General features: G+C 32.6%; 2 protein-coding genes and 1 long non-coding RNA gene across 4 annotated transcripts; 1 reads left to right on the top strand and 2 right to left on the bottom strand.

Annotated features, from left to right (window-relative positions):
- Positions 1-125: 125 nt before the first annotated feature.
- On the bottom strand, positions 126-12,027 carry LOC125060839 (protein spaetzle 4). Of its 2 annotated transcripts, none has more exons than XM_047665947.1 (5): positions 11,929-12,027; positions 3,033-3,206; positions 2,102-2,859; positions 1,629-1,790; positions 126-1,063 (listed from the first exon to the last, which is right to left on the bottom strand). In XM_047665947.1, the coding sequence occupies exons 1-5, from the start codon at positions 11,956-11,958 to the stop codon at positions 805-807; spliced, it is 1,383 nt and encodes a 460-aa protein (XP_047521903.1). In that variant the 5' UTR covers positions 11,959-12,027; the 3' UTR covers positions 126-804. The 2 variants fall into 2 exon arrangements, with proteins under 2 accessions (XP_047521903.1, XP_047521904.1); XM_047665948.1 differs by having other exon boundaries at positions 127-1,063; positions 3,033-3,209; positions 11,929-12,001.
- LOC125060840 lies at positions 5,597-6,511 on the top strand. Its single transcript, XR_007118929.1, has 2 exons — positions 5,597-6,015; positions 6,102-6,511. It is a non-coding gene; the product is annotated as an uncharacterized LOC125060840 (long non-coding RNA).
- Positions 12,028-19,272: 7,245 nt separating the features above from the next.
- On the bottom strand, positions 19,273-24,875 carry LOC125061002 (toll-like receptor 3). The gene is made up of 3 exons (XM_047666138.1): positions 24,718-24,875; positions 22,735-22,983; positions 19,273-21,620 (listed from the first exon to the last, which is right to left on the bottom strand). Exons 2-3 carry the CDS (start codon positions 22,966-22,968, stop codon positions 19,281-19,283), a joined length of 2,574 nt encoding a protein of 857 aa, XP_047522094.1. The 5' UTR covers positions 22,969-22,983; positions 24,718-24,875; the 3' UTR covers positions 19,273-19,280.
- Positions 24,876-25,962: the final 1,087 nt, after the last annotated feature.

Here is a 25,962-nt window from a genome sequence, read left to right as displayed (position 1 = left end):
TTCCTGATGAGATTTAGGGAATATTAATAATGTACTTAAGTCATATAGTATTATCATAGATAGAGTATTGTAACAAAAGAAATAATCACCATTTAATAAAAATACGATTTTCTAAACGTTGTTTAATAAAAATATAGATCATTTAATTGATAAATTTACAACTTCACTAGCCTTACATTTAATTTATTGAGTAAACCATAATTTATATATTTATATAACAAGTATCTTAATACAACTATTCACATATTTTCTTAACCTACTTAATTGGAGTAATTGGAGAGCATATAAGGCACTTTAAAAATAGAAATCTATGTTAATATTTTCTCATATATTAATAGTTATATGGGATTTGTACAGAAACAAAACATCTTATAGATGAATTTAAGGACAAGTGATATTTGTTGAATAAGTACAGTACAACATACAAAAGATATACATATTTTTGACGGATCCCTTTTTCTGCACGTATTTGCAATGCCTATGAGCAAATGTGTTCTGTGGTGCTGTCATATGGAGATATGGAGTGGCTTCCCATGGAAGACTTGGAAGTATCTACTCATCTTCTGCCTAGAGCTATAGCTGGTATTCTAGCTCTAGGATATGGTGACGTTTTAGTCGTCTCACAGTTCTATAGTGAGTTAGCGAGTCAGTTTGTTCGGGTGACAGGTTGTTCTGTTAACGCTTAAAGGAAACTGAACCTAACATACAATGCCTATAGTCTCATTTGATGTAAACTAAGATGTTTTCAAATACCACGATCTAATGTTATTGTCGTAATTAAGTGTATGCACGTGTTAAAAACTCCTAATAAAAGTCATCATCTTCGTCGTCGTAGGATAGCGAGTACCAATCGCGAGCCACGTCTTCATAAATGATCCTTCTGACATCGTCATCATATTGAGGACGAAGAATTCTTGGAGACCGGGCTCTAAACTCCAATGGAACATCATAGCACTTGCAAACACAGCACGCAGGAAATTTGAACCAGTCGGCGAATATACCACGGCACTCGTTGCGAGGATCATACGCTAGAAGTCGGTGAATACGATACTGCTGCTCACATCTGTAAGAAAGATATAATCAAACTCAGATATCTGACGATATTGAACATTAATATTTTATTACTAAAGATTTAGACAAAACATATTTCTAATTAATTCCATGTTTTATTATGAAACCATGTATTCGAATGAGAATTCTCGTCAAGAACAGGTTTCTTGCATCGGCTAACTGTGGAGCGTCAATGTTTCAATTGGTTTGTGACGTTTTACGTACAATTTTAATGGTTATAATGTTATAGTGTATATGTCACTGGCCTTTGTATATAAGTAAGCTATTTAAATATGTTCGAGGTGCTGGTGGACAGAATAATTATATCCAGTTTGTGTTTCCACCCCACTTCTATTTAAGATTATGTATACAATAAATAAATTAAACAATATTGTATTTTTTTGGCAGGCGTCATAAATTGTGACGATGTTTAGTTTATTGAATGTAAATATTAAGTCGATAAAAAATAAAGCATTGAAATAAAATACAGGCAGTCCTCGTAATTACGGCATGTTAGGTTCTCGAAATACGCGACGTAAATCGAAACGACGTAAGTCGAGGTCTCCTGTATAACATACCTGCATCCTTCTCTGCAATACATCTGTTTGTGTTCGTGTACGCAGGTCTCCAAATGTATGTACTGCTCGAAAGGATACATGTTGAGAAGGGCCAGGACTTCGCCGCGAGTGCTATTCGCCCAGAACGGAGCTGCCATCTCCTCCTTTGACTCGCATGCATTACTGTAATATAAAACATTGTTATTAGCTAGATAAACTTAAATTTAATCTAAGGTCCATGATAATATTTTGATTGGACAAATGATACTCAAAGTGTTGATGCCATTTGGACGAGAAAAAGAAATTGTTTCCCAACACTAAAATGGTAAATTTATCATAATAAAATGTCTCTTAAAGTAGTGGAGAAAGTTAGCATTCTAAATATGGTGTGTGGAAATTTAGGTAAACATGACATCATCGTTATGCTGATTATGATGATCTCAGCTACAGGTTATTGTATAAATATGTAAAATTATAATAAATTGTCAACTCACGCTCCTCGCAACTTAATTACTGCAGGTCGTATTGTCTCTTGAGGTTTTGGGTGAAATTCTTCTTTCTTTTCATTTACTTTTGTATCTATACGATCAGTTATTTTGACTTTTTCATGCTCAGAGAACAGAAGTGTCGGTGGGAGAGTCGATGTATCCGTCGTTTTCCAACTGTCTTTCGATTCTGTTGTTATTTCATCGTATTGATCATATGTCGTTTCCGTTGAATTAACTTTTTCTGTACTACTAGTGACATTACTTTCATCCTTTGATTTATTATCAAATTTTAAAGCCTCAACTTTAGAATTACTAGATACCTTTGGGTAAATACTATTTGTTTCGATACTTTGTTTTATGACGGCTTCTAATGTTATAACATCTGGGGCTAGGTTGTTAATTTCTATATTTGCAATACTTTCTAGTTTTGTTTTATATGATATTTCTGCATCATCTATAGTTTCATTTTCTTCTACTTTCTCCACTTTTTTATTTTCAATTTTAGTTTTATTGCTTGAAGTGTGTAGTGGTTTAACTCGTAATGTATCGTTTTCTTTTTTTTGTTTATCAGTTTGTATCGGTCTAAAATGCGGTTTATCTTTTATACCTCGATGTGTTTTCTTTGTGTACTTTATTTTTGTCTTAATTATATCTTCAGCGAATTCTTTCGACTTGTCGTCTTCGTCATCTTCAATAAAGTTTTCTATTTCAGCTTTCAACACTGCTATGTGACGTTCTTCGCCGTACATTCTTTTCATAAGTCCCTGTAAAAATATTGTTCTTGTTAAGAATTTATTTTAAAGACTTAAAAATGATATTTCTTTTTAATAATACTACTATTAAAAAGAATATATTGTAAGCTTACTACGGAAATTATTAAGAATACTATAATAATGTAAATACTAATAATAACTAATAATAAGATCTAGATGTGTACCTGATTTTCTCTAACGAATCGCCGTATCGCATGCCATGGATAGCTGTTCCCTGGCGTTGTACAATAGCTCAGCTTGCTGAGGTCGCATGGTGCGTCCGGGAGTCCACGTGTGGTCCGATGCGGCCGCGCACACGAGCTGGCCGAGTCCAAGCCAACCACGTCTCGCCATGTCACCTACTTACGGACAATTGATACTTTGATACTCGAACATATCGATAAACGTTGTAATATAAAGTCAAATAGAAACTGGGGTGTTAATTTATTTAAAAATAATATATATAATAATAGTTGTAAGTAGTACTGGCGTCATCTAGTGAGTAATTAAAGTGACGTGTATTGGTTAGCATCTTTCAATAAACGCAGTTCGTTCCAAGTCAAATTACAGACGCACGTTGTTTCATTAGTGCTTGATTGAAATCGTTTCCTAATTGTTGCCCTACTAAGATTCTGTAGCTTACAAGATCTGTCAATATTGCTTAAATTACTGTTAGTATAGTTTAGATATACACATACGTTATACAAATTATCTACGAAGAAAAGTATACAACTACTACAGATTTCAAAATGTACCTTACTGCTAAATGCAAGCCTATTTAGGTAAGGCACCAAACACTAAAATGAAAGTAAATACATTTGTATATTTCATTGGGATATTGTTCTAGGTGGGTTTCACTTTTATTGACTTTCTCGCGGAAGGCACGTAGGGCTGATGAGTTGCCTTCAATTACTATTATGATGCAACATATAAGTATTATTAACAGTATTGGCCTAGTGGTTTGAGCGTCCGACTGTAAATTAGGGCGTTTGTATCACGGTTTTGCATGTATGCATTTTTCTTTCTATATGTGCATTTAAGACTCGTTCGTAAGGTGAAAATATCGTGAGAAAACCAACACTCTTAGACTCAAAAATCGACGGCAAATGTGTGTTTCGAAAGGGTTGCTTCTAACAGGTGCTACTGTAAATATCATAAAATCAAAAGTACATATGTTTTTAAACTATAGTATAAAGTTCATTAATCTCCGAATATATTAACACATATAACCACTTATCAGCAATTGGAGGACTTCCTTAAGTGAAAAACATTTGTTGGTATATTGACCTAATGTTAGATTTACGACTTCAAAGGACACACGGATTCGAGTTGATAACATTGATTAACATTTTTCTTCTTCACATAAATGCACGAATTTTGGGACTACTGCCTTGTTAATTATATTTATATGTTATTGCAGCGTTTTTCCTTTTAACACACCTTAATTTTCCGATCCCGAAATATTTAATATTCATAAACGTTTTTGTTTTAACATCACTACCACAGATTGAGGTAATCTTAATGAGGATACACGGAGATCAGTTGTCATAAACTAATAGATAGACTTTTCTCTACTGCTTGCTTAACTACTTTGCTTGGCGCTCTAAGACGGTAAATAACGCAAAGATACTTTTATAATCGTACGGATTACAGACCTATTCATTTATCACTATATCAAAGTTATATAAATATTTACAAGTAACTTTATTTTTGATACGATACACTCAAATATGTGCGAATTAGGAACTGGACAGAAGCACACAACATGTCGTTCTATTAGCGTTCGTGTGCTTTTTACTTGTATACAAAATCTATGCCTTTGAGCTATCAGAATACGATCATCATCAATCAAGTCTTAAAGTTATCATTTAATCGAGATTAAAATCATAAAGTTAATTTATCTAACAACCTAGATGTATTTGTGAATCACATAAACAGTTGTTACCAAAACTCATGACCCAAAAGTGTACGTGCGGGCTTGCTCTACCGTTATTATTGAAATTCGCTTCTATACTTCAAGAAGTTTATTAATTATTAAATATTTTTTCATATAGCTTAACCGTTGATTCTCACTTCGTAAGTTTATCCATTGGACTTATTACAAATGAGAGTGCATCTCCATTACAAAAACAAATCTTTTTCTTCGTATTCTTTCTTACTGAACGTCGTGGCTGTCTTGAAAAGCCCTAAGTGTGGCCTGTCTAATTAATGAAACAAGAACAAAGAAAAAACAAGTGATTCATTAGTTTGTCATATGTAATTTCTAATTTTTAATCTTTGTTTTAAATATGTGTTTCTCAGTAAGTGAATTTTGTATGCAATTCTTATGAGAAATAAAGTTATTCTTAAACCTTAATATGTGTTAATAACCTCATTTGTGTTATATTGTAGGCTTAGGTATTCAGGGAAGAGCATTATAAACATTATATTATTGATGCAGCGATCGTATTAGTATTAGTTCCCTTTATTGGGGGCAAACGGCAAGGACATGCCGTCCATGGACACAACATTGGCAAAATGCTAGCCAGTGCGTTGCCGGGCTATTAAGAATTTGCACGAATTTTAGAACCCTTACTCGCCCTATTCAATGTAACCTTTTTTTTATGCTTTGTCTCTTTTTAGTTATTTATTATCCCATACAATGAGTGGGAACATCATAAGTATATAAATATGATATCTTTAACTTTAAAACTTAAAAATACAAAAAAAAAAACTTTAAACGTATAACAAAACTACGCATAACTCTAAGGGCCAGTTTTTTGATCCGTAGTAAAAAATGGTTTTACCATTTGTTACATTAACTATAGTTACATGAATAACCATTGGTAAAATCGTAAATGCGTTTTTCAATCCCTTTTTTAACTATTGTTAAACTTAACAATTTGTCAATTTGTTGCCAGTGCAATGAGCAATGACATCCCAAAAAATGTGGTTCTTTTTTGTGGGGAACATTTATTTTGTATGACAACACTAGACATATTGAGTGAATGAAATCCATTTTTGCCATCTTCATTCGTTATTTGCGCTTTGAAGAGTTTGAAGTGTCAAATTAATCTAAATAACACGATATAAATAAAGTTGTTTTTCTGTGTTTTAATACGGTTTACACTTTTTACGATACTTAAATATATAAATAACGATGTCCGCAAACAGCCAACGGTCAAATAAGTAAGTACAAATATATTTTCGTGTTATTTATTTCGGTTTATCTTGTGTTTCGTAATAGAAAGTAATACATTTATGTTTTGTTAAAGGGACCATACTGCTAACTTCGCCAAAAAAGAAACTGCCAAACTGGTGATGCTTCTCAAGGATTACACAGTCGTAACCTGCAAACAACTGATCACTGCAGCAATCTACAAAAAGATGCAGCTTGGAAATCTCTGTGACGTTTTCAACTCAGATGGGTCTAGACACCGAAGTGTTAAATTTAATATACATTTAATGAAGGTGTAGGCACATTTTTATATTTATTCTTGTATAGCTGTGTCCTACAACAAAAGGAAAAAATCTTTTAACCCTTTGGAAACAAGGAAGCGAATTATGATCCACACGGATAAAAAAAATTGAGTTTTTGAAACAAAGACAAATAAGAGAGGATGATTTGTTCAATTATGCTAAGGAAGAGCATCAAAAACATTTGCTGCACCAATGAGAGGCCCACCAAAAATCCTAAGTGCATAAAGAGGAGGTGCACCAAAAAGTGATGCAGCAGATGGAAGAAAGACACAATAAATATATGTAGCAGCAAAATGAGTTGCATCAAATTGAGGTAAAATGCAAGAAGAAACAATTAGAAAATATTTAATTGCTACTTTAGGGTTTCATGTAAATTTTGTAATGTTTTTTTAATAAAAATGGTTTGTATTTAAGTTATAATTAAACAGTTTATTAATCAAGTCAAATGTTTTATTTATAAATTCTTGTAATAAAGTAGGTAGATGCTAACTCACAAATGTAATAAAAGCCCTAAAGAATATCATAGGTCCCTAACTAATGTGTAGCTGTAGTTTTTAGTATAAGTACATACTTGTATGTACTTATAATAATTATAAGTTAATATTATTAGTAATATATAAATAATATTAACTCTAATTCATTATGTATTTTATTGCCTATAATATTAACTTATAATAATTATAAGTTAATATTATAGGCAATAAAACACAATGAATTAGTAATATACTTAATTATATACTGCTGCGGTTCTGTAGCTAGTAATGAAGCAAAATAGGTTTGTATGAGCTGCTGTCTATATAACTCTTGTTCTTGTATTTTATTTAAATATAATAATTATAAGTTAATATTATAGGCAATAAAACACATAATGAATTAGTAATATACTTAATTATATACTGCTGCGGTTCTGTAGTTAGTAATGAAGCAAAATGAGTTGGTATGAGCTGCTGTCTATATATACTCTTGTTCATTGGCAGTTTAAGATCAATTTCAGTAACAATCCAGAGCACTGTTCCCTTCGATAGGGGGTAACAGTGACAAAAATCTACATCATCCCAGGTTTCTAATAGCGGATGACATTGCCTAAATATTTTTGGTCACTCATTAACACATTCTCATATAATATTATCGTCTTCTTCATCGTCTCATTAATTAAAGTATCTCAATATGTTTAAATTCATCATTAGATAGTAATAAACGTATTTATCATAGTTTGATTTCTGTGACAAACAGCTGTTACTATATAAATTACCAGCGGCCATCTTTTTAACCCTCCGATACTGAGTAGTTAACTTTTTTGACTAATGGTTGGATATTTTACCATTGGATGCTCTTACCACGGATCAAAAAACGCATTTTGCTGATATTTAACTAATAGTAACGATTTTTTACCAATAGTTGAGTTAACTACGGATCAAAAAACCGACCCTAAGCAGACCAATGTACGAGGATTTTTACGTGTAACAAACAAATTTGATAAATAACATTTTGGAATACAAACTGAAAAAGAAACATCGAAGATACTCCATATCTGTACAGACAGGCATGTGAGTGAAAGTGCCGCTATTTTGGAGCAGGTGTGACGTCATTGTCTTCGCAATACCATAAACGTGCCGATATGTTATACAGATTCTCTGGCGAAATCAGCTTTCTTCTCTTCGAGTTTCTGATTTCTGACTTTTCTGATAAAGAAATTCAAGCACAGCTAAGACGGAATTTAGATCATTGGAAGGGTTACATTCGATTATATTCTTGAAATTACTTAACTGGACATACATGGACATACAAAATGCTAATTTGAGTAAGGTATTTTGTATATTTGTCTTTTTATATTCGAATCATGGGGCATTTCCCGTGAAGTGGATAGCGAAAAATGATGTACTGAAGTTTGTTCATATTCAGCGTACTTCTAGTAGTGGACATGTGGACACACATTTTTTTGTATGATATTTAATTGTTGACCTAAGGAAGGCTAGATACGTAGTATCAGTGCGACACGGTTTAATTCAATTTTATCCTAAACTATGGCAGATCCCATTTTGAAATTTCAGGCTTTATTTTTAAATAAAATGATAGAAGTTATTAAATTCTTATTTGAAAAGTTTATTTCATGTTTCTTTTTTATTTTAAATAAAATAATAAAATCAAGTTTTATTTTGTATTTAAAAAGAACAGTACATTTTCTATTATAAGTTGCCATATTTAATATTTTTCAATGATTAATTTGAAAAACTATTTAAATCATACAATATCCATAGAAGTACAATTAGGCTGAAAATTTTTCAGAACGTCGGTATTTAAATTGTGTAATTCATTAATGTATTAACATATACTAATGTGAAGTTTTAATGCCCGAATTAAAGGTAATAATAATAAATATTTTGTTTTTTGTCTTTAGACGTTGATGCTTCGATCAAGTACGTTTCATACAATGAATTGAAACAATCATCTTATTTGCCTCTCAAAGTTATTGTAGAGCAAATAAAACAACTTATTAATTACGGAGAAATCACCGCAAGTCTACTTTCTCTATCGAATGTAGGGTAAAGTATGATATAAATAAACATTACGGCGATCTACCGACAGCCGACATTACACGAGTATCGCGTCTCTACCAATCCTACCAACATACAGATATTATTACAATTATATACATGGAAGGATACTAAATCTATTAAAATTCATATTACAACACATAGTTCTTGTATGTTAGAATTCTGTATTTACTTAGTAAGAGTTTGGGGTGAAAGGCAAAAATAATTGTATCGTGGAAGGTGTAGGCGGCGGTGCTGGTATTAAATATTGAAAAACTCAATGTTGAAGTTTGAATCGCCATTACTTCGAGCCGTATTATACACTTTTCCCTTATACGTCTTGTACGGTTCTTGGGTCAGTGGTGATGTTTTAAATAATGTAAAATATAACGTACGCTATTGGATGCTATGAAATGCTGAAGAGAGTGTCTGTACCTATACTCTTGGGCCGTAACTCCGACGTTTTAGGTAATCGCCACGCTTATAAAACTAAGAAAGAGTGAGTGGGCAAAATGTAGAGTCTTGGCTCGTACACTCTCCCCCAAACGTGTAAGATAAATAGTTAGTGATGACAAGGTCTTTTACATTATATGCTTTAAAGTTGCTTATCTTTTGCTTACACTAACTTCTTCTATGTCTTCTTTTATCTTCTTTTATGGCAAAGTTACTTAGATTTGGTATTTTAGAATTACATTAATTATATAGATATAGACGCTTAAACATTGCTTAAAATTATTATCTTAATTCTCGATTACTTTTTTCGTCATAATGTTAATGAAAATTGGAGCATGCGAATTCGGCTTTCGGTTAGATTAAATTGCGGCTTAAATTGCTAAGTACGTAATTGTCGGTTGTACGCTTGTTAAAAAATGGGTGTGAGCTTATTTGGCCCGCTTCCCACGATGTCTGTGACCCTTCTTCAGGGATGCCAATGACACCTTTTCATAAATGTATTTTACATTATAGCTAGATAAATTGCAATACTTTAAAATGCCTTTGATGAAAGTATTATGTATTTAATACAATTCACAAACAAAAAAGAAATTACACTATCCAATAGGCAGCTAATTACTAATTGAAATAAAATTTAAACAAATTTGTATATTATAGTCGTTTCTTTGTTTTTTGTTATCACAGTATGTAGTGATTTATCACTAAATTAAATTAATATTACTTACGTATAAGATTTTACCGAAATTTATCTGTTAAACAAACACTGATATGAAGAAAAAACTTCACTAAACTTCACATAATTCGAAGTGTAAGTAAAATATGTATAAAACATTTAAAGGTTGTATTAATTACAATACATTTTTGAAATACTGTAACTTCACACACAATAACAGATGCGCCTGGCTTAAAGGTCTCGTTACCAGGCCATAAAATTATATTAAAAAAAAAACAGATGCGCCTGAAGTTTTGGATTCTGTTAAGAGCTCCAACGTTGGTGAGTAATTTCAATAATGTGTAGATTATAAATCACAATTTAGCAATCGAAATTGCGAAGTTATAACATTATATTTGCAAGTTAGTTAGACGTAAATTACTTATTAGTCTTGAGTTAGCTTATTTTTTTTAAATTTCACAACATGTTTGGTTGTGAAAATTAAAAAAAAATTTGCAAAAATAATATGTATTATTTTACAATTAAATTGAAAACTTTAGAAGCAGCCCTATATCTCATACACCGACTGGATGCACATGCAGGTCCAGGAAAATGCCGCCATTTAAGGTGTACCCAGCGGTGATATTCATCGCTTTGTATGTCACTTCATACAGGTTTGCTTCGAACTGTTATCTGGTCTAGGACTGAATACTATGTTCAGACCATAGAAAAGTTATAATAAATTTGAAATTATTGGAAACCTATGGAATGTAATGCACTTAATCAGTATTGATATGTATGTATTAATAAAAATTGGCTATATGTGAAAGTATTGGTTTAGTATTCGTATAGAACCTATTTCGAATAACCTCGTTACATAGACTATACGTAATCATTCGTTTGAATTATTCATTTGGTTGAAATAATAGATATAGCGGGGAAAGATTGTAAAATAATAGTGGAGATGAGTGAGTGAAGAGACAAATGGAAGAATTTGGAGGAGGCATTGTAAGGCTTGGAAGTTTCTTACATTTAACGCCTTTTATCGGACTTAAAATGTTCTGCTTTTATTATAAAAAATGGATTTGTGCTGACAGCAAAATATACCATGTGCTAAACATAAAAATAACTGTTCCCTGCAATTTTCAATGACATATTGAATTGTTTAATTTGTGTGGGTTCGTTGACCTTAATACTTCCTAAACATTAAACAATACACATATTAGTTATCTTAAGTACTCGTTAAACGAGACAAGGTGTTGTTTATTACTCTCACAACAGCTATTCAACTATTAAGCTCAATTAAACACTGAAGTACGACCTAACTGGCTAACTATAATCACTTTTGTATGTAGGAATTAGTAATACAAGATTTTTTAGTATTAATAATACAAGAAAAAGTTTTTGTTATTTTATAGTGGACTTTCTAAATAAACTTACCTACAAACTTCTGACATTCCCTTAAAATAATAAATTATAACAATCTATACGTTTTTGATAAATTTCTTACAGGAGACAAAATTGTATGCGTTATTCAATCAATTTGTTGATGACACTGGAAGAACCGAGCATTTAAGATACAGGCTAGGCCTAGTATATAAGTATATTGTGCTCTTAAAAGTATATAGTATAAGGTTAACCAAAATGAATATTGTATCTCAACGATTCGTGGCCTTTGTATGTTTACAACCTTTAGAATGTAAGTACAAAATATAATGATTTTGCGTCAAATAAAGTAATTTTTATTTGTTTTATTTATTACGAAAAATTAAATTGTTATTTATAAGTTATTAGTTGAAAAAACGAACCGTTTGCTCTAACATTTTAACAATTGATCATTAACTTATATTTACATACTTACGGCCACTTAAAAATAATTATTTACATAGTGAAATCTGTGTTAGTAGAACGATATCACCGTGAAGCACAAAAATTATACAATCTTCAATAAGACACCGGGCACTTAGTGTGATTAACACTCACCACAAACAGAAAGGCGAGCGCCAAACGCATTTCTCTAAGAAACTTTCACTGCGACCACCGCGATTTGTCTCATTGTGTCGACCGCACGCCGCTACGTCCCACAGACGACTGCTGATTTAACATCTCCATTGCCAAGGTCTGGAGGTCGCATGATGCATCGATAGGTCTACGAAACCCTGAACTTGGCATTCAAGCTGCAATCTCTAAACTTCTACAAGCTATGGACGATCCAACAAGCTGCGGCAGTTTAATTTTGAAAAAATTTCGTTATGTATTTACAGTTGTAAAAAATTATTTTGTAGATACAGAAATATCGATTAGGGATTTAGAGTTTAAATGTGTGTCAGGATTTATGACTGCAAAAAAATTTATAAGTTTACTAGCAAACTCGGCGAACTTCGTTTCGCCACCAGATGGCTTCGTTTTATGTAACATTTCGTTTGGTGATCCCGCTTTTCTGTTGAAATTTTTCTGAATTTTCTTTGCTATAAACGTCACGGAGCCCGAGACCCTTCCATCGAATGCAAAACCGTGGAAATCGGTTCGTGCGTTCTGGAGTTTCAGGAAGGAAAACCCGACTTATTTTTATATAGTAGATAAATTTTATATTTAATAAACGTTAATTTTATTACTATAGAAGTAGTTAGCGTGTTTACTGTAATTTCTCGCAGCGTAAGAATACATTACTAAGGAATAAAAAGAAAGTAATATGTAATTAAAGATTCGATACAAATAAATGAAAATTCATACATAAATAATATACCAACTTCTGCTTGATAATTTATTTAGCTTAATAAACCACGCTGTACCTAGTTTTTGTAAACGTTTCAAAGGTCTAATTTTTTTTTAAAGATTAATACTTACAAGGAATAGTGAACTGAGACTCAAGTTGAACGTCAAACATTTATTAAATTAACGTCATCACTTGCTTTATATAATTTATAACAACTAAAAAATTTGTATTTTCACAATTTAAAATGAATATATTTCGTCCATGTAACAAGCTAAAAAGATGCAAGGAACGAGGTATCAAGGAAGAAGGTATCAAATAGCCACTTCTTCCTTGCGTCTTTCTCTTTTTGCAACATATTCTAACGTATAGTTGTTGTTAAAATTATTATTTAGCTTATAAGCTCATCCATAACCTAAATGCCACTTTGAACAAAAAAAAAACAAAAAGAAATTGTGTTGCATTTCATATCTGCAATATTTTTTATTACATATAACACAAAGCCAAAAACTTAAAGGAGTACTTAAAACACATTTACTTATCTATATAAATGATACACTCAAAGTTAATTAAATAGCAGTAATAGTAAATGATTACAATTTAAAGCTTTATCTACTACTTCTGCTAAGTCAATACGTTTTTCACGTAGATCATCATGTATGGAAGTTATACTTCTCAGTTCCAACGGTGATTTTGAGCCATAAAATCGAAAAATAAAATTGGCTTTTACAGAGAAGTAGCGTTCAGGCATAACAGCAATGGTATACAAATGTTTAGAAAACACACATATAAAGTATGTACGATTATAAATATAACGGTGGGTATAATTTGCTAGATAAATATTTACTAATTACGACATGCATTGTATTTAATCCTATTAATTTTCCCGAGAATTACTTTATCTAAGTATATTTATGAAACTTGCGTCTTATTAATTACCATTTCTAGAATAATAAAAATTAGGTTCCGTTTGTTAGTGTAGCGTTTGAGTAGGTCACTCGGTAATCGTTCACAGAGCGACATTTTAATAGCTTCGTCTCGTTCTAACCTATAATAAATTAGTCTGTGTGAGAGGAACATAAACACGCAAACGGCACCGTTACGATGTCTTCAATGTATCTAGTGTTTTCTCCCGCGCCAAAACAAATGACTGATCGACTACTTAAAAGCGGCTAATCAATTTTAATGAGACATTTAATTAACGATGTTAAGTGTATCTGTAAACTTTTATTGGGTGATTTAAACCGATTTGCTGCTTTTACGACTTCATTTGCGAGGTGGTACTGTTATTCATATAACATACAAAATATGTGCATTAAGCATTTCGCTTTTTGTACTTTTACAAACAGACAGACGTAAATTTTATTACAAACGAAACACACACACAGAAATACACAAAATAATAATAATAATAATCAATAATAATCAAAGAAGAATAATAACAAAAAAAATGGAAAAAAAAGGAATAAGGTAAATTTTAAGTGTGTAATGTGTGTGTGTTGTGGTTGTAACTGGCCCTGGCCCTGGCTTAGCATTATGTTCCACGTCGTTGGTCATTCTGCCAGAGTCCACAACAGTTTGCGCCTCAGACGCAAAAAAGAAAAATAATGTAATAATAATAGTAAAAAAAATTGCAGTGACAGTAAAGACGTCTTGGAAGATTTGTTTGTAAAAGTATAGTAAATAAAAAAATAAAAAATAAGAATAACTGTTATATGTTTTAATATATGTATAGAGCAATATGTACTTAATAGACAGCACAAGGCACAAAATATTTACTTATAAACATTACTTGACAATATATTCTACTTACCATACGTATTTCTGTTCTCAAACATCACACATTTTAAAATGAAGACAATCTTATGAAAATATATTTTTTATACAATTTCATCACAATCGAAAAACCGGCAAAATCGCAATGGCGAATGCTACACGCTCGATAATTATCGTGATATTTATCGTGATATTTATCTTGTATTTTTTTAGTATACTACACACTCGATACGAATCGCGTCAGTACGACGGTAAATTTCATTGAGTACACTCGTACATTTCGTGTTACAATATGAGTAACAATATTAAGAAAGCTTGCGTTGCCATTATTATTATTATTATTATCAGTATATGCTGATATACATCAATATCCAAGACTTTGAATTGTAAACATTTTCCGCTGCAGCACCAGATCGTTTCAAATCTGTTATTTTTTAAATTATTTTCTGTAGTTTGCCTAGTTTGCATTTGAGGTGTCCCATATGGCCGATTTACACGTATTAAGTTGACTAAAAATTTACTAAATATTAACTTAATTTTAAGTAACTTAACCCGTGTAAACAGTGAATTTAGTAAGAAGTTGCAAGTTAAAATTTAGTTGCAACTAAACAAGGTAGAATAGAATTTTGTCTATTTTTCGGTTAAGTTGGTGGGCGTGGCTAATCACTTGACACGTTTGGACAGGCAAAATTTAGTTAAATTTAAGTGAAAAGCATAAGCTGGCGGAGTCATTGCAAAGCTATGCTTTTGCTTTCGGCGCTGGAAGCTCAAAAACATATCCAAAACTATTTGTCCGATATGCGTATACGACAATTAATGAACAGTAGTAGAACCCCTTCCCCAATGAATAATAGTAGCCGTTTTACTCCTTCGCCTTCTTCAAATACGTATTACGTTGAGTCCCCAGAACCTTCACAATCATGTATTGGAGCATACAATACAGTAAATCCCCAATCAGGAAGAGAAAATCCTATAATATTTTGTTCTGTGGTCGTCCATCTTGAGCGAATAAATGAGTTTAACTAATTATTTAGTATTTTTACGTGTAAACGGTTACTTAAAATTAAGTCACTTGAAATTTAGTTAAGACTTGGCAACTTAATACGTGTAAATCAGCCTATACTTATAGGTAATGTTTCTAATACAAGTATGAATTCTCTATATTATTCCGCCTCCATATATGCGCGTCCTCTTCCATCGCTGGCAGAATAAATACTGACGCGATAAATATCGAGCAGAGACTAGACGCTCGATATTTATCGACGATAATTGATACGGATCGTGGATTTTTAGATTTCTAGAAATCCAGCGATCCGTATCACGGATCGTGATACGCATGTACTACACATCGTAATTTTGGATCACGATCCAAATATCACGATAAATATCGAGCGTGTAGCATTCGCCAATAAACAGTTTTGACATAAAACCATACATACATTGACAATATCTTGCACTCTTAGACACAGATCGTCACATACCTTTTAAGTAAGGATATAACTGTCACTTGCTTATGTCCTAAGTTTTTGTGAGAAAATAAATAAATAAATAAAAATAATACTTAGACGGGCCGTTTTCCTGACGGTGCCATTCCTTACGCATATAAAAAAACAATATATAGTTTATTAGCATCCTTAGTCCCAAAAACTCAACACTCATCCCAAACACCAATCTTAGATGGAAAAAATTGGATCAGGATTGATTATTGATTTCGGCAGATAGAAAACCCCATTGGTGCACCGGGGTTCGATCCATCAGCTTACCCATGGCTGTAATACATTGTTGCAGCCGGAAATATTCCTATATATATATTGCTAGGGAAAATATTACCAAAACTTATTTAATTTTGATTCATATATAACGCATTAAAAGTACAGTATAAGAGTTTCCACGATGATAATCGAAATATCGAGAGATGGAAAGTATCCTTGTGAAAGTATTCGATGGCGAGTGCGCCGGCGCTTTCTATTCTTTGTTTGCAGACGCAGACATGTCTTGTGCGGTAATTGCCAATAACATGCCATTTACACAAGTTCTATACAAACGCGTATAATGTTAATTTAGCTGAATCACAAAGCATTGAAACTGTTTATGTTTAAGACTCTTCTTTCGTTCAAATGTCTACCCGTTTCACGGACCCCCTACGATCTTTTTTAATGCAGTGTTGCCAGGCAAAGTTTTTTCCACAACAGAACGATTCTTAAGACAGTTTTTGCCGCGCACCACTAGTATGTGGAACCAGCTACCCACTCAAACTCAAAATAACTTTATTCATATAGGTAAACAAGTACACTTATGAACGTCAAAAAAGAAGTAAAATAATTGTAAATTTACACTTACCACCAGTTCGCAAGTCAGGGGCGTAGAGCGGGCAAGAAGAACTGGCAAGAAACTTTCCGCCACTCTTTTTAATCGCTAAGTTTTGAGTCAAAAATTTTTCCGAACCAATTTGACTTAGGGTCCTTCAAGAAAAGAGTGTACCAATTTGTAAAAGGCCGGCACATTGTGGGCCTTCTGGCAAAGTGAGTGTCCGTGGGTATCAATTATTAATATCAGTTTGCCTCGTTATATAAAAAAAATGGATGGTTTTATGCGCTGACTCTAATACGACCTTTATTAGTAATTTATTTCATCGATCCCGTATGTGGCTATTCCAGGGAAAATATTATTGTCAATGGCTTGCTCTTTGGAGTTGAAAATGTTCTGATTATTTACTTTAATTATAAGAACAAACTGAATAAATACCTTTTTATTAGGATAGGGGGGACAAATGATCCTACGGGACGCATAAAAAGGGTAGTCATCGCAGCCCATGGCCACCAATTTTAGAGGATGCGAAGAGTATGCACTTTTTGAAGTTTTACTTCTTTTGGCGCGTTAGGGGAAAATTATGAGAGTATCTTTTTACTATGCGCGCACACCGTCACAAAAAACCAAAACCCTGAAGGTAGCATAGTCAACATATTAAAATAAAAAATGTCCATTTCTTTAATTATGTAGAAATATTTTAATAAGGCGTTATAAAAACACTTTCAATGTGTTAATTTATACCTTTTTTTAGTGTCGTTTTTTCTACAAACGTAGAATAAAGCGAAAGATAATTTTTTTAAGTATTTTTATCTTGTTACGCCAAAGAAGTATAACTTCTAACGCGTGTACATAAATAAGTACAGACACTTTTTTTTTAAACAATTGGAGGTCGTACCTACCAGGGAACTCAACTCCACAGTACGCTTATCTTTTTGAAGTGATTTCTATACGTATCACTACATAATGCATCTTACCTTGTTGGTCAGCCATGTCTATTGATATTCAAACGCATTTGTTCCCAATTAACGGAAACTTGTAACAATTGCGTATGCTTTGACATTTCGCAACAAAAGATTTCCTTGTAATGTTAGGAGGCTTTTATCTGAATAAGTATTCTACTAAGTGGCATTCATAAGGAATCACGTCTAAAACGACAGATAAACTAAATTTGACTTATGCCTCACCAGATAAAAATCATCTGGTTCTTCTTCTCCTTCGTATTCTGAATTACTAAAGGTTGTGCCTGTCTTGAAAAGCAGTAACCGTTACGTGGGCTTGCTGCCTCTACACCACTCTATCCTCAGCTTGTCTCAGGGGATTGGGGATCATCCAGTAGGACGGAGCTAATCGAAATGTATATTCCCTGAGCATGTCCCCAGAGCTGGTGATTTCCTCGCTCAACGTATAAATATCGCAATACAGGGAGGAAATGCTGCCAGCGTTAAAGGTACACTCCCACAGGGACCAAACTTTTTAAATTTGTTTTAATCTTCTTTTTTAATTGTTAATTATTTTTATTATTACTAAAATTGTAAATACTATACCTATATTTGTTATGATTCCTAATTGACACATTATATAATGGCATTTTCATTCATTTTATAATGTAGTTAGTGTTAATACATACTTATACTATGAAATCTTAGTGAACATGTTCGTAAACAAGTGTGCAACACTTTGCGCTCACAAAACTTGCACACAGCATTGCCGCTGGAGACAGAAGCCAAACGCGATAGCTGTTTAATACGTGTTCTGCTATAGTTTTGCACAAAATGTTTGTAAACAAATGTCCTGTGCGCTATTTTGGTGGAATTGTACCTAAAGCATAAAAATTACTTGGTTTACCCAGTTTTTTTATCTTGTAAAATAAGTCCCAGTAAAATATATTAATAGGGAGCAGTGTTGGCCACTAGGCTTCAGCGTGCGACTCTCATCCCTGAGATCGTAGGTTCGATCCTCGGCTGTGCACCAATGGACTTACATTATATATGCGCATTTAACATTCACTCGAACGGTGAAGGAAATCATCGTGAGGAAACCGGCTTGCCTTAGACCCAAAAAGTCAACGGCCTGCGTCAGGCACAGAAGGCTGATCACCTACTTGCCTATTAGATTACCATATGATCATGAAACAGATCAATGAAATGAAACATCATGAAACAGAGAAATCTGAGTCCCAGATCTAAAAAGCGCCATTGATTTTTTTATAAGTATATCAAAAACATATTTAATTTACTTATTTCAAAGCTAAATTTTAATGAAAATGTTGTTAACACATTGATTTACTGCTAAATATTATATTATTTTGCGTTCGTGTAATATTTATAGTGAAACTGTGTTTGCCTAAATTATCTTTTCAATTAAGTTTATGGAGCCCTTTCACTAAAAATTTACTTAATGCATATTGGAAACTTATACAGCTTTTAGCACTTTCGCTCCGACGTTTAATTTTATTTATATCAACTCATTTAGAGAGTGGAGAAAGTAATGGACCGGGATTTTCCAGATTCATGAAAACGATGAAATTGTGAGGAAATCATTTATTTTTAACTAAAACATTTCTTAACCTAATAAAAAAGTCTTCTGGATTTTGTTCGTCCCACGTATGGTATATCTTTGTCTTAAGCAAGTATTTCAACGTGGTAGTAAGGTACTTGCTATCTACTTCCCCAATCTTGATTAAAACTAACGGATCGTACGGTGACCCATCTTCTAAAAATAATCTGTGGTATTCCGCCAAATGGGTCTCCCATCTACACCATTGAGATTTTGCAAACGCATTGCTTACAATTAATATTATATATCTACTTTCATTTATACTACCTAATATAGATTCGGATATAAAAGAACCAATCTCGAAATCTCTTTCGTAAATACAAAGTTTTAGAAAAGGAGGTTTTGCTTCCAACTCCTTCGTCATATCTAAAACAAATTGTCTATCATCGTTGCAATATGACACAAACGCATCATATTTGTAACCTTTCTGATCGCTTTTAGTTTTGATAGAGTTTCTAATAAATTTTCGTCCTAGCGCTATCTTGGCTAAGAATATCCAGTATCTTATGTATATTCTATATTTATAAATAACTACTAGAATCATTATAAGAAGAGCTATGGAAACTAATGAGGGAGCAGTCCAAATTAGTAACATCATATTTGTGATTTTATTATAGATTAGACAGCGCCGGTTTTTAATTGATAAAATGTAGTCCGCTACTTTTCGATTTTCCCATACATCTGGGCTACTGCACTGCACATCTGAAGATTGAAAATATCTTTGCAATGCAATCGAACCGTTCGCTTGCAACCACATATAGGTTCTGTACATAGTGTTACAGTCGCAAATAAAAAGATTGTCAGCGAGATCGATTTCAACACTAGTGGTATTAGAATTTTCTAATAAATAATCTATATCTCCTATCATACTTATTGTAAAATGTGTTATTTTGTTATTCATTAAGTAAAGTTTTAAAGGACGCACGCCTGCAGCTAAAAAGAGTGGTTGCCACCAAGATACAAATAAATTTTGACTTAAATCTAAAACCCTTAAGGTTTTTAATGGTTTTAATATTTCAGGAGTAATATAAGATAGTTGGTTACTTGTAAGTATTAAATGGGTGATATTCGGCATCATTTCAAAGATGTTATCATCGTCATAAAAACGTTTAATTCCGCAATTTTTCAGAATAAGTACCTTCAGCTCGTTTAGCCCATCAAACATTGCACTAGTAAGGTTCTCGTTTGCTGTGAGTGGATTATTTCCTAAATTTAACAATTCCAGGCGCCTCAAAGGCTTAAACGTGCCGTTACCAATATGAAAAATAGTTCCGTTTTCCATGTTAAGTATTCTTAAGTTTATTAACCCGGTAAAGGTGTGGTTGTACATATGTTTTAACCTGTTAAAAGCAAGATTCAAAAAACGTAGATCTCGACAATCACTAAACACCCCACGGTCTATTTCATAATACAATGGTCTTGTTGGCCTGCCCTTGTTCGATGAAAGATCCAGAAGCAGAACTTGTGGATTTGATATATGCTTTACGTGAATACCAGGTAAATTATTTTCGCTCAACAGAAGGATCCGTAGTTTAGGGAATTTTACTGGACTAAATGAATAAGCTCCTATGTACATAACAAAAATTCTTCTCAAATCTAATAATTCTATATTTGGCATCGTAGGAAAATCATCATCTTCCAGAACTTCAAATTGATTATCTGCGAGACTGAGCACTGAAATGGTAGAGTTCGCAATAACTTTCAATAGGCTCATAGGGGGCCTCTTCCGGAACCCCATACTTGATATGCACAAATGTGTTAAATTAATGTTGTCTGCTTGAAGCGCCAGTAAAAAGCCAATTATATTCGACGAAGACAAGTCATTTTCTCCAATACGCAACTGTTTTAACTCCTTTAATTTCGTTAAACTGTTCGCATGAATATAGTCAAGACTACATAAATTTATAACAAGTCTACTAAGTTTTGAGCCTTCCATTGGGATAAATGCATCCTCTGCAATTACACCAAAAGCATTTTCGGATATATCTAAGACGCGTAATGATGGTAAGATGGTGGGTCTAAAGGCTGGCGTGATTAAACCAATATTTTTGAATGCGTTGTTAGCTAACGTCAGATTATGGAGTTTGACGAGTCCCGTGAAAGTGTCTGGATGTATAGAATGTAATTGAGTATTGTATGATATCGACAGTTCTTCTACGTTTGATAGGTTTTTAAATAAACCTGGTTGTAGATATTCCAGTCGACTGTTGCCATCAATTTTCAACACTTGGACATGGGTGTATGAGTCCAAATCCCCGATTGATATTTCTGAAATTATTGTTGTCCTCACAACTAACACTTTGCACTTTTCCAGTTTTATCTGAAAAAGAAAGTTTGTATATTACTTATAAATTGAGTTTAGAAAATATAATTATTAAGTATGTGGAAATATGCTATCTAATTAATAAACACAATTAAGAACATCATTAAATTCGTGGAAATTTTAAACTGATAAGCTTTGTTGGAGGTAATATTTATTATCAACCTAATATCAATGTCTGAAAGCAAAATTTTATTGTTCGTTGTTTACATACTGATACGGTATGTAATGTATTTAACAAATAATTATTGTTATTTTTTAAATTTATTACTATACATACGCATTCAATGGATGGGCCCTTCTATGTAGTTTATATATCTGTATGTAATGTAGTCAATTTAATAAACTTCATCAAATATATTAGTTAAAAAACAAACTTACGAGACGTTCTCGATGTTTTCAGAGGTTGTTTATAACAAACAAAGCGATTAAAGAGATTATAATTTCTCACGTTTGATAACAATTAGGTAAGATATATTTCTAAACGGTAAACATCCCATCTAGCGAATGCCTATATTATATTTTTTCAATAATAATACTTCATTCTGTTCTAATGCTTTGTAAACCTCTTATTGCGATGTTGCCTTAAAACACTTGCTGACTTGGCAACTTCGTCAATAAAACTAACAAAACAAAATTAACGAAGCTATTGAATACCTAAATTATCTGACTTTTCCATTGAACAACTACCTTCGATGCATATCTTTTAATTAATGTGTAAAAAACACAATCTTTACTTCTCAAACAACATACTTTTTAATAAATTATTATTGTTTATGAAAATCTAAACATAACAGTCAAATATATTAATTATATTACTTAGTTTTTAGTAAAAAAAAAAAGGCGGTGCAACCTTTTTACGTTTGGGCCTCAGATTTATTGTATCTGTTTGATAATCATTTGTCAATCAAATAGGCAAGTAGGTGAACAGCCTGTGCCTTCCTGCGTTTCCTCACGATGTTTTCCTTCACCGTTCTAGCGAAAGTTAAATGCGCACATCCATTTGTGCATAGCCGGGGATCGAACCTACGACTTCAGGGATGAGAGTTGCACATTGAAGCGAACACTGCTCAGTTTGTAGTATGATATATATTATTTTTGGTAGAATACAGACCTTTGGAAACCTCTTGCATTCATAGTTCCCGAAACATACAACGACCTCCCTATCCATAGTTCCTCGACACAGGCAGCCAGAAACCTTGTCCTTTCCCACATCGAGGGGCAGAGCCAGGCTCGTCTTGTCTACAGGCGGGCTCAACAGATTGACGCTGATAGTTTCATAGTCTTGCATTATGTTACTCTTCACATTGAGGGTGAAAGACAGTAAGAGCCATAGGAAAGTGGGCATTTCACGTACAGTTTTCTATAAAGAGGGAAAATTAATCAAACATTTTTGATGTTGAGCTCTTAATGGGAAAGTGTGATGACACTGTAGTATAATAGTTTTTACTGCTCTCCCTGCATATTTACATTAATAAAACATAGTCTATAGGTAGATAGATAGATACGGATCTAGTCTGAAAATATATGATCACTGGAGTGAGGGTTTACGAAACATCACAATTTCTATTTCTCTTTGTCATATTATGCGCAAAGTTCTCAAGCAGTATATAAATAGAATATAATCGTTTCAAAGGACACGATGAAGCTACATGATAAAGATTATTTTAGATTTTTACACGTTTATTTGTTTTTAAAATGGTACGATTCTTATCAATAACAGTAAACAACAATCAGCCAATTTTTATCATGCATTTCTGAAACCATGCCTAATACATATTGTTCCATAATAAATTTTCTTTGTGGCATTTATTTTTATCAGTAACTGTTTTCAGCAAGAAGCCCGCCCATTTAAATCATTTATATTATAGGGGTCAAACGAGCCTATGGGACACCCAATAAGTACAGTCATCGCAGTTCATGGACCCTTGAAGTGCACCCATGTAAGAAGACCCCCATAGGAAGTCGATTCCACAGCTAGTTCGCAAAAAAGTGTCTTGTAATCGGAGTGTGGAAGACTTCCAGCCATCAAGGTGAGGCTGATGAAATTTTCATTTAGCAAAATTATTAGTACGAGTCCGTGTCTCCCATTAGTATGGTAGTAATAAAATGATGAAATTAGACTGACTAGATGTCCAAAAGTCAATGCAATAAATTATAATATTTGCCAACACTGGAATTGTAACTGTACAGTGCCTTAACTCGTATTCGGTTCGAATCCGGCTCGATGGACCAACATGCACGGTTCCTGGGTCATCAGGTTGCTCTAAATAATAGAGGATTTTAGGTTTACTCTATATTAACCACGCGCTACAAATTATATTCTAAGCGAAATTATGATATGTTAATTGCTATGTAACGAATGAACGCAACGTATAACGCAGTTGAAGTGAGTGCCAACGTCCGGCTATACTCTCGGGACTAAACTACGACGATTTAGGAAATCACCACGCTAACAAAACTAAGAAAGCCTGAATGAGAAAAATGTATAGCCTTGGCTCATGCAGTAATAGAATTTGATAGCTTGAATTATAAATTCAAAACATTTCTTTCCGCCATTTTATATTCAGTCATCAATAACATAAGATCAAGTAGGTATAAGCTAATAATAAAAATAAATAAGAAGGTGCTAAACAGTACATGACTATGGTGAATGCCAATGCCTCAGAAATGTATTTATAATTTATTAAATGTACCTTTTATCGTATTAATTTTTTACTTAAGTAACCATGCAAACATAAACAATGCTGATCACTTGCTGCGCATAAGTTTGCTGTCATTCGCGATTTATATAAAAGATGTTTTTAAACATAATGTAAGGCTGTAAGGATAATGTATGTATTTCTATAATAATAATAAATAAATAAAATAATAATAAATAATAAATTTTATTTATTAAATATGTTGAATGATGATGATGTTGGAAAAATCATTACATTTTATAGTTATTGACTGGCAAATGGTTACTATTAGCCTACTACGATCTAACAAATAAGTGAAGGTGAAAAAGATTAGATAAAAATGGGACGTAGAGTTTTATTTATAACGCGAAAAATGTCATAAAGGTTCGTTAAAAAATTTAAGTTAGTAATCTTACCGTCGATTTTACATTCAGATAAATCGTTGCAATCTTTAATTCTTAACAAATAAAGCATCTGCTCAGGACATTCCATTTATTTCACTTTCACAATTCACTTGCACATCGTAATAATAATTTATGAAAACGTTCAATATTTTAGCCTTCGTTGGCCCACAGTCGAGTTGCGATTGCTCTAAGTAAATTTTAGTATGATGATACACCGTCACGACTATGAAAATATTTGCACTAGTGATAATTTCAATGAAGCCTGCATTGTATGACGGATTTCGGAATATTCGCTCTTCACCCGCAGGCCTTTTCCGAAACTTTTAAATTGCCGTATTGCCACCATATTTAGATTATAAATTAGACAATCAAAATTGAGCTATGAAAATGTGTAAATCAAAGACTTAGGTTAGTTCTATCTTGTTTAAATAATGGCAAAGTTAACAATTATATCGTTATTTTTTTCTATTGAATTAGAGCTGATTATTTTATAGATCAGGGGGCAAACGGACAGAAGACTCACCAAATATTAAGTAACGGAAAATATAATTCTAACTGTAATTAGTAATCACGTAATATTTAATAGAACCTAAGAATTGGTTACTTTTTTTGTCGTTTCAACTTTTGATCATTTATATACGATAGAGCTTGGAACACATCTATATAAAAATATTTTTTTTTTTGTAATGAGAAATAAAGTTCTTTAAACATATACCTACATTCAGTAATATATAACTTTCCCTGCGGAATGATAAAGATAAAGTCAGTACAGGTATGTTAGACCTACCACATGAAAATGGAAACTACTTACAACCAACAAACAGGTTAATATTACAATTATTAATAATTTCTTCGCTACATTTTGTATATGAATTTCAATTAGCATAAAAACTAATATTTTATGAGAAACTAATTAAAATTGCTTAGAAATCTGTATGATATAATAAGTATAACAGTAATACATATATATTATTCATTAGAAAGCGTACATATATTTTGCCTTTGTTCCAGCTTTTTACCCTTTAGATTAGAACAACATTGTAAATTGCTTTTCTGGAAAACCCTCATCTCACGGAGGACTTAAGTAATCAGTATAAGTATGTCAATTATATGATAATATACTAAAACCACAATCTGCGATGCTATTTTATCTGAATATTCGTTATTCCCAAATTGGCATGGGTCTTATACATGCAAGTTTTACTCCAATAATATTTCTCCAGGTAAATATAGCATTGAGTGACTGGATACAGGTCC

Source organism: Pieris napi, chromosome 22 (assembly GCF_905475465.1).
Source record: "Pieris napi chromosome 22, ilPieNapi1.2, whole genome shotgun sequence".
NCBI lineage: Eukaryota > Metazoa > Arthropoda > Insecta > Lepidoptera > Pieridae > Pieris > Pieris napi.
The sequence above is the reverse complement of the archived record's forward strand: the minus strand, read 5'-3'. Positions and strand labels throughout refer to the sequence as shown.

Excerpts from the sequence above, each read along its gene's own strand:
- LOC125060839 (XM_047665947.1), bottom strand. The coding sequence starts at position 11,958 with ATGCGTTTGGCGCTCGCCTTTCTGTTTGTG. Across the intron at positions 3,207-11,928 it reads CGCTCGCCTTTCTGTTTGTG|GTGACATGGCGAGACGTGGT; the intron begins GTGAGTGTTAAT and ends GTCCGTAAGTAG. Across the intron at positions 1,064-1,628 it reads TATTGCAGAGAAGGATGCAG|ATGTGAGCAGCAGTATCGTA; the intron begins GTATGTTATACA and ends TCTTTCTTACAG.
- LOC125061002 (XM_047666138.1), bottom strand. The coding sequence starts at position 22,968 with ATGCCCACTTTCCTATGGCTCTTACTGTCTTTCACCCTCAATGTGAAG. Across the intron at positions 21,621-22,734 it reads AATGCAAGAGGTTTCCAAAG|ATAAAACTGGAAAAGTGCAA; the intron begins GTCTGTATTCTA and ends TTTCTTTTTCAG.